This window comes from Puma concolor, chromosome B1 (assembly GCF_028749965.1).
Source record: "Puma concolor isolate L17-30 chromosome B1, mPumCon1.1.hap2, whole genome shotgun sequence".
Classification (NCBI taxonomy): domain Eukaryota; kingdom Metazoa; phylum Chordata; class Mammalia; order Carnivora; family Felidae; genus Puma; species Puma concolor.
The window spans coordinates 171,320,957-171,336,837 of record NC_141670.1 but is presented as its reverse complement, the minus strand read 5'-3'; the positions used below and the strand labels follow the sequence as shown (position 1 = coordinate 171,336,837).

At 40.3% G+C, this 15,881-nt stretch overlaps 2 protein-coding genes across 2 annotated transcripts in view; one reads left to right on the top strand and one right to left on the bottom strand.

The window, feature by feature from the left end:
• GRXCR1 (glutaredoxin and cysteine rich domain containing 1) overlaps nt 1-15,881 on the top strand; it is a 133,950-nt gene that overhangs the window by 113,379 nt on the left and 4,690 nt on the right. The window contains exon 3 of the mRNA XM_025921720.2: nt 9,727-9,792. Within this exon, the coding sequence (XP_025777505.2) occupies nt 9,727-9,792 (66 nt within the window). The remainder of the gene's footprint in view (nt 1-9,726; nt 9,793-15,881) is intronic.
• Nucleotides 7,704-8,309, bottom strand: LOC112858340 (putative tripartite motif-containing protein 61). The gene is given in 3 exon segments (XM_025921721.2): nt 7,704-7,887; nt 7,889-8,140; nt 8,142-8,309. Coding segments are annotated over 3 exon segments (513 nt in total). The 5' UTR covers nt 8,219-8,309.

Sequence of the window (15,881 nt, the reverse complement as noted above, 5' to 3'; positions counted from 1 at the left end):
GTTTTGCAGTTAATTCTTCCTGCCAGGGACACAGGAAAACCATGCTCTTTAGAATGAGATTTTCTGAGGAGATTTTACTGTGTCTTTTTTAAGACACTGGAGATATCACCACACCTGCTTTGAACATCTTCCAGGCCTAAGTGTTTGGTGTAGAACTCCAGGGTCTCCATGGAGTTGGTTCACGTACTGGAGATGATCCCAAGCCGATTCCTGAAGTAAAGTCTGCCGTTGTCAGCAGGGCTCGGGTGGCCTGTCTCCAGGGTTGACGTAACCTCCCGTTCTGGTGGGTCTGGCAGCCACAGAAACAAACATTTACTGAGCACGTCCTTTGGCAGGCATCATGCTAGGTGTTGGTTGAGGTCCTTGAATGCCAGCCCTGCCATCTGCTCTCCTGATTACACAGCAGAAAAATCCTTTAGTAGCTGGCACCAGACAGCCCAGCCTACCAGTCGTCATGAGAGCGCAGCCTCCAATGGTTTGCTCTTCATTTCCTGTCCTGTGCCCAGCTAAAGGAAGTGATGGTTAGGGGGAAGCAGTCACACAGTCTCCATACCCCTCTCTCCTGTAGGTGTTTGGCAGTCCATCATCAAATCACATCAGCTTGCAGATTTACCTTCACCAAGGTGCCTTTTGATTTATGCCTTTGCTTATTTTTCCTTTTTTTTTTTTTAATGTTTATTTATTTGAGAAAGAGAAAGAGACAGAGAGAGAGTGAGTGCAAGTGGGGAGGGGCAGAGAGAGAGGGAGACATGGAATCTGAAGCAAGCTCCAGGCTCTGAGCTGTCAGCACAGAGCCCGATGTGAGGCTCGAACTCACAAACTGTGAAGATCGTGATCTGAGCCAAAGTCAGACACTTAACTGACTGAGTCACCCAGGTGCCCCTATCTTTCCTTTTTAAATCAGCAGTCATTGTGGGAAACAGCCATTTGGAATGTAATGCTTTTCTTTTTTTTTTACTACATTTTTTACTACACTTACTACATTTAGTATTTACTAATGTATTTACTACAAAATGGCTGAAGATGTTAATATGGAAAATACTTATTGAGTGTCTATGGGGCACCATGCAAAGCGCTGGGTCCTTGAAGAAGTCCCAGTTGCTTTAATCACCACTGGGCTCACAGTGCGGGGGGGCACAAAGTGGTCTCAGAGCACAGAGGAAGGAATACTGATATTTGCCTGGGAAAATCAAAGAAACTTCATCAATAAGGTAACATTTCATTTGGGTTTGGAGGGATGTCTAGAAGTTTTCTGGGAGAGGCTGCGAAGGATAGAATAAATTTGGGGCAAAGGTACAGAGCATGTGCAAAGGCATATTATCTCGTGGAAGGACCTGGTATGTCCAGGAGAAGGAGAGAAATTCAGAGTATTAGGAGTACATAGCATTAAAGGACAGGGCTGAAAGGGTTGGTGCAGCCAGATAGTGGAGGTTTGTGTCAACCATGCTGAGGAGTCTGGGTTGCATCCCAGTCACTAGAAGGTACTCCAACAAGCAATGTAGGGTGTGCAGTTAAATATAGAGAAATAAATCGCAGGGAAGTGGTTAAGCAAAAGGGAAAAGGAGCCTGATTTAAGCCAGCAGGAGGGATAAAAAAAACTTGTACTATTTGAGTCAAGAGCCACTTCTGTGATGGCATTTATTTAGAGACTATATTTTTATGGTTAATGAAAAAGCAGGGGTATTATTTATTATAATAGCAAGACCATCTAAAGTGTTATGTAAAACATTGCATTGTTAGAGTACTACACTAAAACAAACTTTGTTTGAATTGAGGAGCTGCCTTAGAATAAATTTAAGTCTCAATAATAGCTATCATTGTGAAATGTATTTAGGACATTTCTTTTGTCCTGAATTTTTATTCAAATTTTATTTTATTTTATCATTATATGTATCTTTTATTGCAGGCAACTTTCTTAGTAAGATGAAGTGGTATATGAATAAATGCAAATAAAAGTAAAAATTAAGTAATATATAACATATATGCATACACACAATATGCATATGTGTATGTATACATTAAAATTTCTGATTTGGCACAAAAACAGACACTCAGATCAATGGAACAGAATAGGGAACCTGGAAATGGACCCACAAACATATGGCCACCTAATCTTTGACAAAGCAGGAAAGAATATCCAATTGAATAAAGACAGTCTCTTTAGCAAGTGGTGCTGGGAAAACTGGACAGCGAAAAATGAACCTGGACCACTTTCTTACACCATACACAAAAATGAACTCAAAATGGATGAAAGACCTAAATGTAAGACAGGAAGCCATCAAAATCCTCAAGGAGAAAGCAGGCAAAAACCTCTTTGATCTTGGCTGCAGCAACTTCTTACTCAACACATATCCAGAAGCAAAGGAAACAAAAGCAAAAATGAACTATTGGGACCTCATCAAAATAAAAAGCTTTTGCACAGTGAAGGAAACAATCAGCAAAGCTAAAAGGCAACCGATGGAATGGGAAAAGATATTTGCAAATGACATATCAGATAAAGGGTTAGTATCCAAAATCTATAAAGAACTTATCAAACTCCACACCCAAAAAACAAATAATCCAGTGAAGAAATGGGCAAAAGGCATGAATAGGCACTTCTCCAAAGAAGACATCCAGATGGCCAACCAACACATGAAAAAATGCTCAACATCACTCATCATCAGGGAAATACAAATCAGAACCACAATGAGATACCACCTCACACCTGTCAGAATGGCTAACATTAATAACTCAGGCAAGAGCAAATGTTGGTGAGGATGCGGAGAAAGAGGATCTCTTTGGCACTGCTGGTGGGAATGCAAACTGGTGCAGCCACTCTGGAAAACAGTATGGAGGTTCCTCAAAAAATTAAAAAGAGAACTACCCTACGACCCAGCAATTGTACTACTAGGTATTTATCCAAGGGATACAGGCGTGCTGTTTTGAAGGGGCACATGCACCCCAGTGTTTATAGCAGCACTATCAACAATAGCCAAAGCATGGAAAGAGCCCAAATGTCCATCAATGGATGAGTGGATAAAGAAGATGTGGTATAAATATACAATGGAGTAATACTCGGCAATCAAAAGAATGAAATCTTGCCATTTGCAACAACGTGGATGGAACTAGAGTGTGTTATGCTAAGCGAAATTAGTCAGAGAAAGACAAATATATGACTTCACTCATATGAGAACTTTAAGACACAGAACAGATGAACACAAGGGAAGGGAAGCAAAAATAATATAAAAACAGGGAGGGGGACAAAACAGAAGAGACTCTTAAATATGGAGAACAGAGGGTTACTGGAGGGGTTGTAAGAAGGGGGAGGGGCTGAATGCATAAGGGGCATTAGGGAATCTACTCCTGAAATCATTGTTGTACTATATGCTAACTTGCAGGTAAATTAAAAAAATAAAAATAAATTAAAAAAAATTCTGTTTGGTTTTGGTTAATGAGAACATTATTTTTAGTTCTTCTGGACCTCTCAAAAATTTCAGGTCAATAGTTTCCAAACATTTGTGTCCTATGTGGAATCTCAGAGCCTGGGTATTAGCATGGAGGTATATCAGCCTGGAGGCAGCTAACGCCTGTATGTGTGATTTTAAGTAATTCTTGAGAAAAAATACTTAAATGTCTGCATTTGTTTATATCGTTTTTTGATGATGGTCAAGGAAACCCTTGGCCTAACAACTCTTCACAGAGATCTAGAAGAGTGTGGTGAATCCAAGCTGGCTTATACCAATCTAAACTTTTCCTCATCTTATTGGTAAAATAGATCACTGACCCTGTGGCCTGGTATCTTACCTATGTTTCCTCCAGGGCACCAGTCCAAAACACTATGCAGAATCTGATAGGCAGGTTCATTGAACATAGTTTTTCTTATTTTGAATGAAAGAAAATGGTGACCACGAAGGATCATGTACATATGATATTTGGTAACCTTATTGCTCTAATTAATTTCCTTCCTTCATTCTATCTATGTGCTCAGTTACCTACTATCGATCATAAAGATAACAACTTAATCATTACTTTATGGAGTTTTCCCTAATCTTGTTGATTAAATTAATCGCACCTTATTAGATACACTTTCACAACATCTTGTACCAACCACTCTTTTGTAGTATTTGTGACGGTTATAGTTTACATTTATTTGTATGACCTTTTGTTTAACATCTGTCTACTCCAAAAGATTTTACATTCTCTCAGGAACAGGGAGCCTTTTTTTTTTTTTTTTTTTTTTTTTTTTGCTTATTGTTTATATCTCAAACACTTAGCACAATGCCTAATCCATAATGGAGACTCAAAATTGTGTTGAATGTGGAAATAAATGAATGGACATGAGTACAAATGAGTATGGTGGCCACTTTTGTACATTCATGGATCACAAATGGTGGGTGAGTGTCCAGCAGCCCTAATCAGCAGGGGGCTGATGTCTTTTCTTAACCTGTTCTTGTTGCCTGAAGGCGTGGGTCTCTTTTTTGGTGATTCATGTGACAAAAGATTATGTAGACTGTCTGATCTCAGGGAAGCTTGTTACATATAAAGTAAAGTGACTTGTTCACATGTCACAGCTCACTGCTCAGAATTTTAAGGGGGAAAGAATTTGAGAATAGAGCTAATTTCATATATTGGAGTTTATAATGAACTAAGTCCTTTTCTGGAATATGCAATGTATTTGAAATAACCGAAAGTACCTGAGACTGAAGTAAAAAAAGAATAGAGATGTTCCTTAGCTTCTCTGACACATTCATCCTGTTTGGAGTCATTGCAGTGAAGGCTTGCATTCACTTGGCTTTTTTGGGACCCATGTCAACAGTGAATCCCAACACAGACTGTCATGTTACTCAGACTGGGAGCTATCTGTACCATTTTTTCACTAATAAATTATATCAGTGAGCAGGCAGCATGCATGGAACAATGGAAAGAATGTATGTTTTGAGACAATATGACCCGAGTTCAAGATCTGAACAGGCTTTGTATTGACTAACTAAAAGGTGCTGGGCATGTTCCTTATTCTCTTCAAACTTCAGTTTCTTCTTTAAAAAAAAAAAGAGATAATAATGCTTATCTTGCACTGATGATTAAAAAAGCCAATGTCTGTAAAGCACCTAGCATATTACTAGTATCATTAATTTCAGGATTAAATTAATTTTCAGAAAAAAAGATTCTGAATCAATTGAAAAATGCATTAGAAATATTTCCATAGGTATCCTGGAAGTCTTGGCAAACTATGCCAATAATAGAAAGATTAATTTCTACTTGCATGGAACTGAATAATAGACTTACATTGTAAAAGTTAACAAACTCATGTGATACTCTTAACCAAATACCAAGCGGGAAAAGATTATCCCCTAAGAATGATAATACTTAAAAAAAAATACGCTCTCAGAGTGCTTGGGTGGCTCAGTCGGGTAAGTGTCTGATTTTCGCTCAGGTCATGATCTCGCTGTTCGCTGTTCGTGGGTTCGAGCCCCACAACGGGTTCTGTGCTGACAGCTGGTAGCCTGGAGCCTGCTTCAGATTCTGTCTCCTTCTCTCTCTGCCTGTCTGTGGCTTCACACTTTCTCTGACTCAAAAGTAAATAAACATTAAAAAATAATTAAAAAAAATACGCTCTCTTCTTTGGGCACACAAGTGTCTTTATAGACCAAGTAATAATTAGAATGTCTGTGGTGGAAAGCTGCAGGGAATGAGAGCTTTGGACTGGGTAAATGCAGAGCAGCGCAGGGCAGGTTGAGCTCTATCCAAGCCTCAGGATGGGAGGAACCTCATTTTCCCTGACACTTGCCAGCAAGGCTGAGATCCCTATCCTGCCTCAGCTGCTGCTGCTGCTGCTGCTGCTGCTTAGGAGCAGAGAGGGCAGAGATTTCCTTGTCCTGCCCTGTAAAATCTTGCACTTAAGTTCAGCAAGGACAGGTCAGGTGGAGGTTGGGGACTTGGAACCCAGTGGGGAAGCAGGGGATTTTGACTATTGTTTCTGTTCAGTGCTTGGCAAAAGAACGGAGGGCTCCTTCCAAGAAAATGATCTGGGAGCGGGCCAGGTGGAGTTGTGGGTGGATGCTATATTGAGTAGCAGCAGTTGAGAGAGGGAGCAAGTACTCAGCTCTCAGGTCTCTGTTCCAGAGAATTTTCTCCACCTTCGGCACTTGGTATGCCACCTGTGCACCAGACCCCAGGTGTGTCTTGAACAGAGTTTGGGTTCGTTGCTTAATGTGAGCAAAGCCTGTGTTTCTATTGAAACGTAGAATCTACTCTTGTCGTGTTGATGGTGCTGGAATTATTTGGCTGAGGCAGGGCAAATTTCATGTATTGATGGGTAATGAGAAAGGCCTTTCCTGGTCTCTGCATCGGATTCTAAACAACTGGCTAAGGAACGCTGACAGCTGAGAGAAGAAAAGAGCTGGAAAGCAGATGCCTGATAGCTTCTCTGGTGCATTCGTTTTGCTTGGGGTCATGTGGTGCATTTTCTTTCATTGTAGAAAAATGATCTGTTCCCTTGCTGCTTTAGTTGGTGGACCAGAGTCCCCAGGGGCTTTTCCCATTTTAGCGTGGCTGACTCTTAAAGAAAATAGGATGCAGCAAAAGTAAAATATTACCAGTTATTCCTACATTTTAGAGTTTAATGTTTTGTTTGGTGCTTCCATCACTTTGGGTCTTGCTTTAGGTATGTCTCTTCTGTCCTCCTGGCCAAACCACCCACAAACTAAAGAATATAACCTGCCTTGTACAGTTACGTATATCCTCTGTAGCCCTGTGTGTTAATTCCTAGTGCTTTTTAATATATCAAGTTGACATTTCTGATGGTGATTAAGGTGACATGAATTTTATGAGATAAACTGAAGTAAAATACAACCCAGAACTAAAGGCTCCTATACATCACTACAAAAATTGACTACCTCATCTTAGAAACCTCCCCTAAGCTTCAAGGTCCAGATCAAATTCTGCCAAGCTCAGAAAGCCTTCTCTGCCGTCAATAAGCAGATCCGTTTCCCCCATGTTATGATTTCCTAGTTGCCCTTTTCTGCATCACCCATTTGACACTTCTTTTCTTCCTCCCCCTCCCTCTCCCCTCCCCGCCCCCTCCTTATTTTTCTTCTTCTTCCTCCTCCTCCTCCTCCCCTTCTTCTTCTTCCTCCTCCCCTTCTTCTTCTTCTTCTTCTTCTTCTTCTTCTTCTTCTTCTTCCTCTTCCTCCTCCTCCTCCTCCTCCTCCTCCTCCTTCTCCTCCTCCACCTCCTTCTCCTTCTTGCCATATTCCTTTAATTGTCATGAAAAAGGTTCAGGGGACTTTAAGATTTTATATCTATGGTAGATAGTTTTAACGTCTGTCAGTAATTCCAGTTTTCACCTTGCATATCTTCCCTCTATCTCCTTTAATAGATGTTTTAATGTGGAAAGATGCTTTTAAAATGTTGGGTTTTCATTTCGTTTCATTAAAGTACCCATTTCCTCATCTTGGGGCGCCTGGGTGGCTCAGTCGGTTGAGCGGCCGACTTCGGCTCAGGTCATGATCTTGCGGTCCATGAGTTCGAGCCCCGCATCGGGCTCTGTGCTGACAGCTCAGAGCCTGGAGCCTGTTTCAGATTCTGTGTCTCTCTCTGTCTCAAAAATAAATAAACGTTAAAAAAAAATTAAAAAAAAATATCCATTTCCTCATCTTGTCATTGCCAAAGAACAGTCTCTTGCTCATTTTTGAGAAACCACATAAGTTGCTCGAACTCAGACTCTATTTCTTCTTCAGTTCCAATGATTTTCTGGTTTGCACAGTTATCCCCTTTTCTACTTGTTCCACTCTCCCCTTCCATGGTTCAGTGCAATTCTCCAATCTTTTCCTGTGATGGGGAACAGCCTTCTCTCTGGGTCAAATGCAGTGATTCCAGTGATCAGTGGAGAAACTACACTGTGGACAAAACTTTCCGGTCCTTCTGACAGAAGACGGCCAACGCTTAATTATGCTTTTCACATACGAGCTTCTCTTCCTTCTTCTTCCTCTGGCTTCTTCTTATTTATAGTAGCTTAGCGATTTCCATCAAATTGCCCAGCTGGGGATTGCTTATGAATTTCCTTCCTGGAGAACAATAATGGCAAAAAGGACAGGGTAAAGTATCATTTAGATCCTTCCAGGACAGACTGACTCAAGAGAGACAGAAGTTATGCCCACACTGGGTCTTTCAAGTAGTCCAGACAGATGGGACAGCTAGCCCCTATTTGGAAGCCTGCCAGGGACGTCACACACTCCATTGAGCCATGAACAAAGGTGGTGGATGAGGTAATCTGTTCTGTAGTAAAGCCTGGCCCACTAGCACTCAGGACCCAGTGAGCGATGGGTATCCTCCCACAGACCTTGGAAACTGACCAGCTTTCATTTTCACCGGATTGGCATGTTGATGATAGCTTGTATAAACCTGTTTATCCCTTTTCCCCTTAGCTCTAGAGTCTGTTGCCAAGAATACTCCACAGGCTGGAGTCGATTACACCCTAGAACAGATTAGCTGGGCTGCTGTTTTTTCCACTCAATGATGTAAAGTCAGGCTTAATGACTTTCCTGTTCAAGAAAGTAGCTTTAGGTCCAAGACTAGGAATCTTTCCTGGAGCAAATGGCTGAGCCCCTCTCTGGCCAGAGCCTGCTGTGGCCCCAGAGCCTGGTTCCAACACCTATTTCCCATTCTGCATTGTGGTTTACTTTGTTGCATGTTTACATAAAAGTCTATAGTGACCTCCTTATGAACCAGGACATTTTAAATATCTTAAGTGAGTTTTTGTTTTCCATCCTGTCCAGCACAAATAGGAACCCAAGAAGTATTTATTGTGTGGTGCTATTTCTCCCCGTTTTGTTGATCAATCAAAAACTGATTCAACACCTATTCTGTGCCAACAACTGTTATTCCATGCCAGGGAGATGTTGTGAACAAGGCACACATGGGCTCTGCCTTTGATCAGAAATAATTTCCTTCCTTATCGAGGAAAGGAAAATCGAGCAGGAGAATGTAAGAGGCTGGAAAGGGAAGGAAAATCAGGTAGTTAGAAGAAACACTATGATTTGTTTGGAAAGTGCATACATTGCCCCCATTCTCATTTTCATAGTAAAGTTTTAGAAGTTAAAAACAATGGCTCTGGAGTGAGTTCCCTGCTTGTGTTCAGATTCCCATTCTGCTTCCTTTCGGGGTGGCCTTGGCATTGTTATTTAATCTCACTGAGGCTCACTTTGTGCTATTAATAGAGCCTACCACTTCAAATTAGATGATGTTGGGTGCCCAGCTCATAATGTGTGCTTAATTGGTGTCAGTGGTTATTAATTTTATTAGTATTATTAGCTGCCGCTATCTCTACACGTGAAGGAAGGGTCATGTCAACACCACTGGGAATAGGGTGGAGACAGCCCAGGCTGGGAGTTTGCTCAATGGTTTCCTTTCCCAGATGGCAGAGCTGCCTTCAGGCTCTCTGAACAACTCTGAAGGGTGTGCTGGAACCTTCCATATCTGGACATAATCTGACATTTGTGGGATTCCCAGCTCTCACCTTCTGCTGGCAGTCGTCCTCTTGCTCCCACTAAGCCTTACTAAATGGGAGAATATATGGAGGAAAAAAGAAATTTCCTCCCTTCTTTGGCCTCCTGGTTGTAAGTTTACTTACGAGGGAAGAATGGTGTTCAATATCTTGTGGGTTAAGCTCTCCTGGCTAGAACTTTGTTTTCTCCAATACTAACAAAATGGATTTTCTTCCCCCACCCCACCCTTTCTTGTTAATAGGGTGCTGAGAAAATTTTGTCAATGAATGAATCAGGAGAACTGCAAGACCTCTTAACCAAAATTGAGGTAATTGTGCTTTTAGCAACTTATTTTTAGTAATCAAAATGTTAAAACACATTCTGATTGTAATTGAGTTTTCCTAATTGAATTTTTCTCCCCATGTTCTTACAAATATGTAATGGGATACGTGTGGCAGTTTTCATTTGGTATCACCTGCCATTAGGTTAGCTTCTCCCTACCTCATAGTATTAGGTGAGAATCCCAGTCAGCTTTATTAGAGCCTAATTCTCTGTAATAGAGCTGTTGATGAGGTGTTTCAGAATCAGGCAATTGTCTTGAAGCACGTTTACAATTTTTCATTTAAATTATCTTTCCCACGGACAAGCTTATCATTTCTAAAGATTTCAGAAAAATTATTTCTCCTAAAGTGCACACTTTAATTTTGTTCCAATACTTACAATCGTAGCATCCGAGAAACGCATGTTCAAATATGTAATGTATCAAATCAATATGGAACCAGAAAGTCCTCTGCTAAACTATATTATCAGCCTGTTTCTCTCCATAGGTAGGAAAGTCATATCTTTTCTGGCCCAAACTGGGACACTTTGAGAGTAAAGAGGGTGTGTTAACGATTTCTCTGGGACAGCACACATGAACCAGGACATTCCCAGGTGAATTAGGCAATATGGGCACCCAGTATCTATAAGCCCTGCCAGCTCTTCTTGGTCTAGTCTCCTCCACTGACCTCACCTCTGATTCTCTACCACTTTTTGTTCTTTAGTTGCAAGAGACAACTCTCTGTGGCTTCTTCCTACCATTCCTTTGTGCAAGCTATTTTGTCTGCCTAGAATGCTCTTATTCCAGGTCCTCATTTACTTACACCATCTTCAAGGCCCTTCTTACAGTATCCTTTCTTCCCCAGATCATTCCTGGTCTCTCGCACCTTGGAATTTTTATAACCCTCTTTCTGTTGGGTGCTTACCACAATCCTTTGACTTGTGTATCACCTTTCCTTGGGTATTTGATGGGTGTCCCAAATGAACCAAGGACTCCTTGGTTTTAGGAATCATGTTTCATTCCTATTGTGATTTCTTTTTTTTTTAATTTTTTTTAACGTTTATTCATTTTTGAGAGATAGAGCATGATAGAGCGGGGAAGAGAGAGGGAGACACAGAATCTGAAGCAGGCTCCAGGCTCCGAGCTGTCAGCACAGAGCCCGACGCAGGGCTCGAACTCACGAACCCTGAGATCATGACCTGAGCCGAAGTCGGACACTCAACCGACTGAGCCACCCAGGCGCCCCAATATTGTGATTTCTTCCAGAAGGACAAACACAGTGAGGGCATGGACTATATAGTCAGCAACTCCTCTCAGCTTGAAAATCTGTGTGAAAGGACTTATTTCTTTCTTTTTGTCCCTATACTCGACTCCAACCCCCTGAAACCATGAGTTTAGGTTAATGCGTATCTTTTATTTAAATGATTTAACGTGGTTAATGTGCATTATTGTTTTCTGCGTTTTAAATTTATGTCATGCTGTTATGTAATATAGCATTGCATTTTTGTTGTGTAATATTTTACACAAATAAAATATTTTTTATTTTGTTGCAAATTGTCTTTACTAGGCACTGTTTTTAAGGACCATGTATATTGCTATGTGAACATTTAATACATTTCTTCTAACTACTCCATGATGGAGACATATCTGTATTGTCCAAAGTGGTAACCATGGGCTGTATGTGGCTATCGAGCACTTTATAGTCACTGTTATAGCAAGTAATATGGCTAGTGTGACTGAGAAACTGAAATTTTAATTTTATTTAACTTTATTTGATTTAAAATTAAATTTAAATAGCCAAGTGTGGCTAGTGGCTCCTGTTTTGGACAGTGCAGCTCTGTGGTGCCTACCCACTATTTTTTATCTACCTGCTTTTCCATTGACGGATACCCAGATGTCATTCAGTACCCTCCTCAAACACTGCTTCCAGGAACAACCTTGAACATGTTCCTTATGGATTTCTCTGGGAGTAGAAATTGCTTAAGCATACACTTAATTTTCCAAGTAGATGGCTCTCTGGACTGGTTGCACCTTTCAAATACTCCCTGTTGTAGGGAAAGACGTTTTTAGGTGTTCCCACGTTCTTCCCCCCCAACGATTCTTGACAATATTTTACATTGTTCTCTAATTTACTGTTTTCTAGTTTTTGCTAAGGTAGTAGGTGTGAATATATATTGCCTTATTGTTTTAATTTACATTTTTCTGATTACCACTGAGTTTGAGTGTCCCATTGTATGCTTGTTAAATTTTAAATTTCTTGGGGCACCTGGGTGGTTCAGTCAGTTAAGCGTCTGACTTCAGCTCAGGTCATGATCTCCCAATTCATGAGTTCCAGCCCCATGTTGGGGTCCATATTGACAGCTCAGAGCCTGGAGCCTACTTCAGATTCTGTCTCCCTCTCTCTGCCCCTCCCCCACCTTGCACACTCTCTCTCTCTCTCTTTCTCTCATATAAATAAACATTAAAAACATTTTAAATTTCTTGTGTAAACTGTGTATTCTTATACCTTCCCTGTAAAAGTCTTGGAATTGTCTTTTTTTTTCCTTGGTTGAGTTTTGGAAGAATCTTCTACATTCTAAATATATTTTTTCTTTGTTTTAGTCACTGTCAATGTTTCCTTTCCTTTTTTCAGTTTCTTTCATGATGTCCGTCACCCAACAGAAATCCTCTGATATAATCAAATTGATCATGCTTCCTCATAACGAAGTAGTCTTTTATCTTAACGTTACATAGATATTATCCTGCATTCCCTTCTATTAACTTTATAATTTTTCATACCTAGGTCTTTACTTCATACAGAATGCACTTGCATTTTCTTATTTATGATGAGATAGCTTCCCCAAACCAGCTACTAAATAATCTACTATTTTTTTTTATTGCTCTGTTGTGCCAATTTTATATCATAATAAATCCCCATGTGTACTTGGGTCTTGGTTTGACTCTCTACTGAGTTCCTTTGCCAGCCTTATTGTAGCAATATCATCCTGTTTTTATTTCTGTGGCTTAACAGCATCTTTTAGAGTCATATAGGGTAAATCTCTCTCATTACTCTTTTTAAAGATTGATGATCGGCTTAGCTCTTCATGGACTTTTATTCTTTGAGTCTACAATCCCTTAATTCTGCAACTTGGTGAACACCATCATGCTATATAACATAACCTCTGTCTCTCAGCTCAAAGGATTTTGGAAAGAAGATTTTGTTCTCTTCATCAAATCTGTCTCCATTCTACAGATGGCATAAATAAGGTGCAGACATTTAAGACTATTCATGATGTTGAAAAGAATTGTATGGTACTGACTTCTGCTGTTGTAGGAGCTGTAAGGTGTTAAAACTCTGTTGGGCTGCTTTTCCCATGTAACAAAACTGGTAGAGAAATTGTAGCCATCCAAAGAAAGCCCTAATTTGCCTGTGAGAGGAGCTAGGGCTTAAGGCACACTAGCCTAGGTAAAGATATTGACCCTCAAGAGAGGCAGTTGGAAGAGCCAGGAAAAGTGGATAAGGGATGCAAAATTCCAGTCTAAACCCATCCCATTCTTCAAGTTGACTTTTGGCAGTGGAGTAGGAGTTAAATGTTCATGAGGTTGGAAACATTGGAGTCTTTACTATGTAGCAAGTAACATTCTTGATGTTTTGTATGTATTAAGTCATTGAAACGTCACAACAACTCTGCAGGTCAGTTTCTATTATTATCCCCTTTTTACTAACCAGGAAATGGAGGCACAGAGATTAAATCACTTTCTGAAGACCTTACAGACAGTGTTTGATTCATGATTATAATCACCCTGACTTAAAAACCCATGGTCGTAAGCATGAATCTATGCTTCCATGACTCTCAAATTAAGTGGCATGTAGTTGTCTGGGAAATCTGACCATATGTGGTAGGACCCAAAGCTCAAGTGAGAAGTTTGCTGTGAGGTAGACAGAGTATGAGGTCCAGGGAACAGACGAGGTTTTAACACTGGACTCCGAAACTAGAGGGGAGGCCATCCTGAAAGATGGGTAAGTTGGTGATAACTTTAGAGAGAAACCAGACAGATCTTGCCAAGTTCTAGTTTGCTGTTAGTTCGTACTACATGGTAGATGATGACTATCCTGGTCCTCATAATTCAAGTCCCAGTTTTTAACAGTTATTCCAAATGATGGTGAAGAAAGAGAGGTAGCAGTTATGGTTGGGCCATCAGAAATGGAGTCAACAAATAATTTCAAATTTCCAAGTCGAAGCATCTTAGCATACATCCAGCCCAAGTGAACATTGCTCTGGGAAGTCAAGTGGGCCTGATTCATTGATGAAAATTGTCAGTGGATTTAAACATGAGGATATGGCTAAAGCCAGCAGAAGCAAGTGAAATATAACAATAGCTAGTGTGGATACTTGGGTTCAGTGGAGCTAGGTGCACCTGGGAGGATTCTGTTCCTGAGACAGAATTTGCAGGGTATATAGTGTGAGCTCCTAATATATATAGTGTGAGCTCCTAATATATAGTGTGAGCTAATATAGTGTGAGCTCCATGTGGACACAAGATCCTTGTCTCTTTTGTTCTATTCTGTACCTTTAGTGCCTAGAACAGGGATTGGCAAATAACAGACAATAAATATTTGTTAAGTGAAAAGATGAATGAATCCTCTTTCATCCAAGGTTCCTTTTTTGAAAAGGCAAAGCAGTGAGCTGATGAAAAGGAAGAGAAAAATAATTATTTTATGTAGGATAATGCTTGAGTCAAAGGACGAAATGAAAACACCATTTTAGTAATATTTATTTATTTATTTATTTATTTATTTATTTATTTATTTATATTAATAAACAAGCTGGAGATTAGAAGCAAAGAAGTGTCTACGATTCCCCTAAAACAATAACCATGATGGATAGCTGATCCTGCTGGTGTTCACACAGAGGAAGCCCGGGGAGCCTTGAGATGTATTAGCAAACACCTGGTTATGGCAGATACTGAATTAAAGATTGCAGATGGTAGAGAAGCTCCAAGTAAGCTCTTGCCTTGCTATTTTTTTTTAAAGTTATGAACAAACATTCTTGTCATTTCTAATGAGATTGCCAACATATGCCCATTTCGTGTCCTTTTTTTCTTGTAAAATCTGACTCTCCCCTGAGGGCTGGTGATTACTTATTCATTGTTCACGAAGAACACAAGGTTTTCAGCTACACACGGAGGATGCTAGGATGGCACAGGCTATTTTTGCAGGACGTTGGTGCTATCAGACACTGTCTTAACCCTCCCTGGAGAAGCACAGTTCTGGATGGTGACCCTCCCAGTGCCGGGGGGTGGGGGGCGGGGTGGCCACGGCATATTCATAGAAGCATCAGAGACCACTGACTCACCTGGGAAATCAGGCAATGTACTCTGTCTGCCTCTCTCTGAAATCTGAACATCTTTTTAAGTAGGCTTATGGCAGTCCAGCACACTGGGTTCAAAAATCAGACTCCTATATTTAGGCTAATGAATTTAAGATTATAAGCCACAACTTTCCTCTGTGTCGACAGTTAGTTCAGGGGCTTCTTTCTCAAGGCTGCAAATTATGGACGCTGGAAACTCTGATCATCAGGAAAGATTGTGTTTATTAGCAGCTTGATCAGACAGAGGTGTTTAGCAGGCACTTAACAAGCATTTTCTGAATTAAATTGTTGAATGTAGTTTAAAACAAAATACATAGACAGAGGTAAATCATCCAGAGATGATTATATGCAAAGTGTGCCCTCTTTGACAATTTGTTATATGGATAAATTTGCTTCATAGACAATCTGGATGACGAGATTTATGGTTACAGAAAATCAGGTAAATTACTTCCTCTTTAGTGGAATACTTAAGAGACTTTCAAGTTCTACTAGAACAGGAATAGGTAAATCTGAGGTTAAAAATAATAAGTGCATCCATTTCCTAATCTCCAGGAAGATAGTGAAAGCCCTTGATATTAGCATCCTCCTTCTATTTTAGATAATAGGAAAATCTCTTTATATTTCTGAATTTGAGTTTGTGCTACAAAGGAAATCCATTTGACCATCATTCATGAGCTCTACCCTTTCGTCCTCATCCTGTCGATCCTTTGTGAGAGACTCTGGAGTTCTTGTGTGTTTTAATTCCGA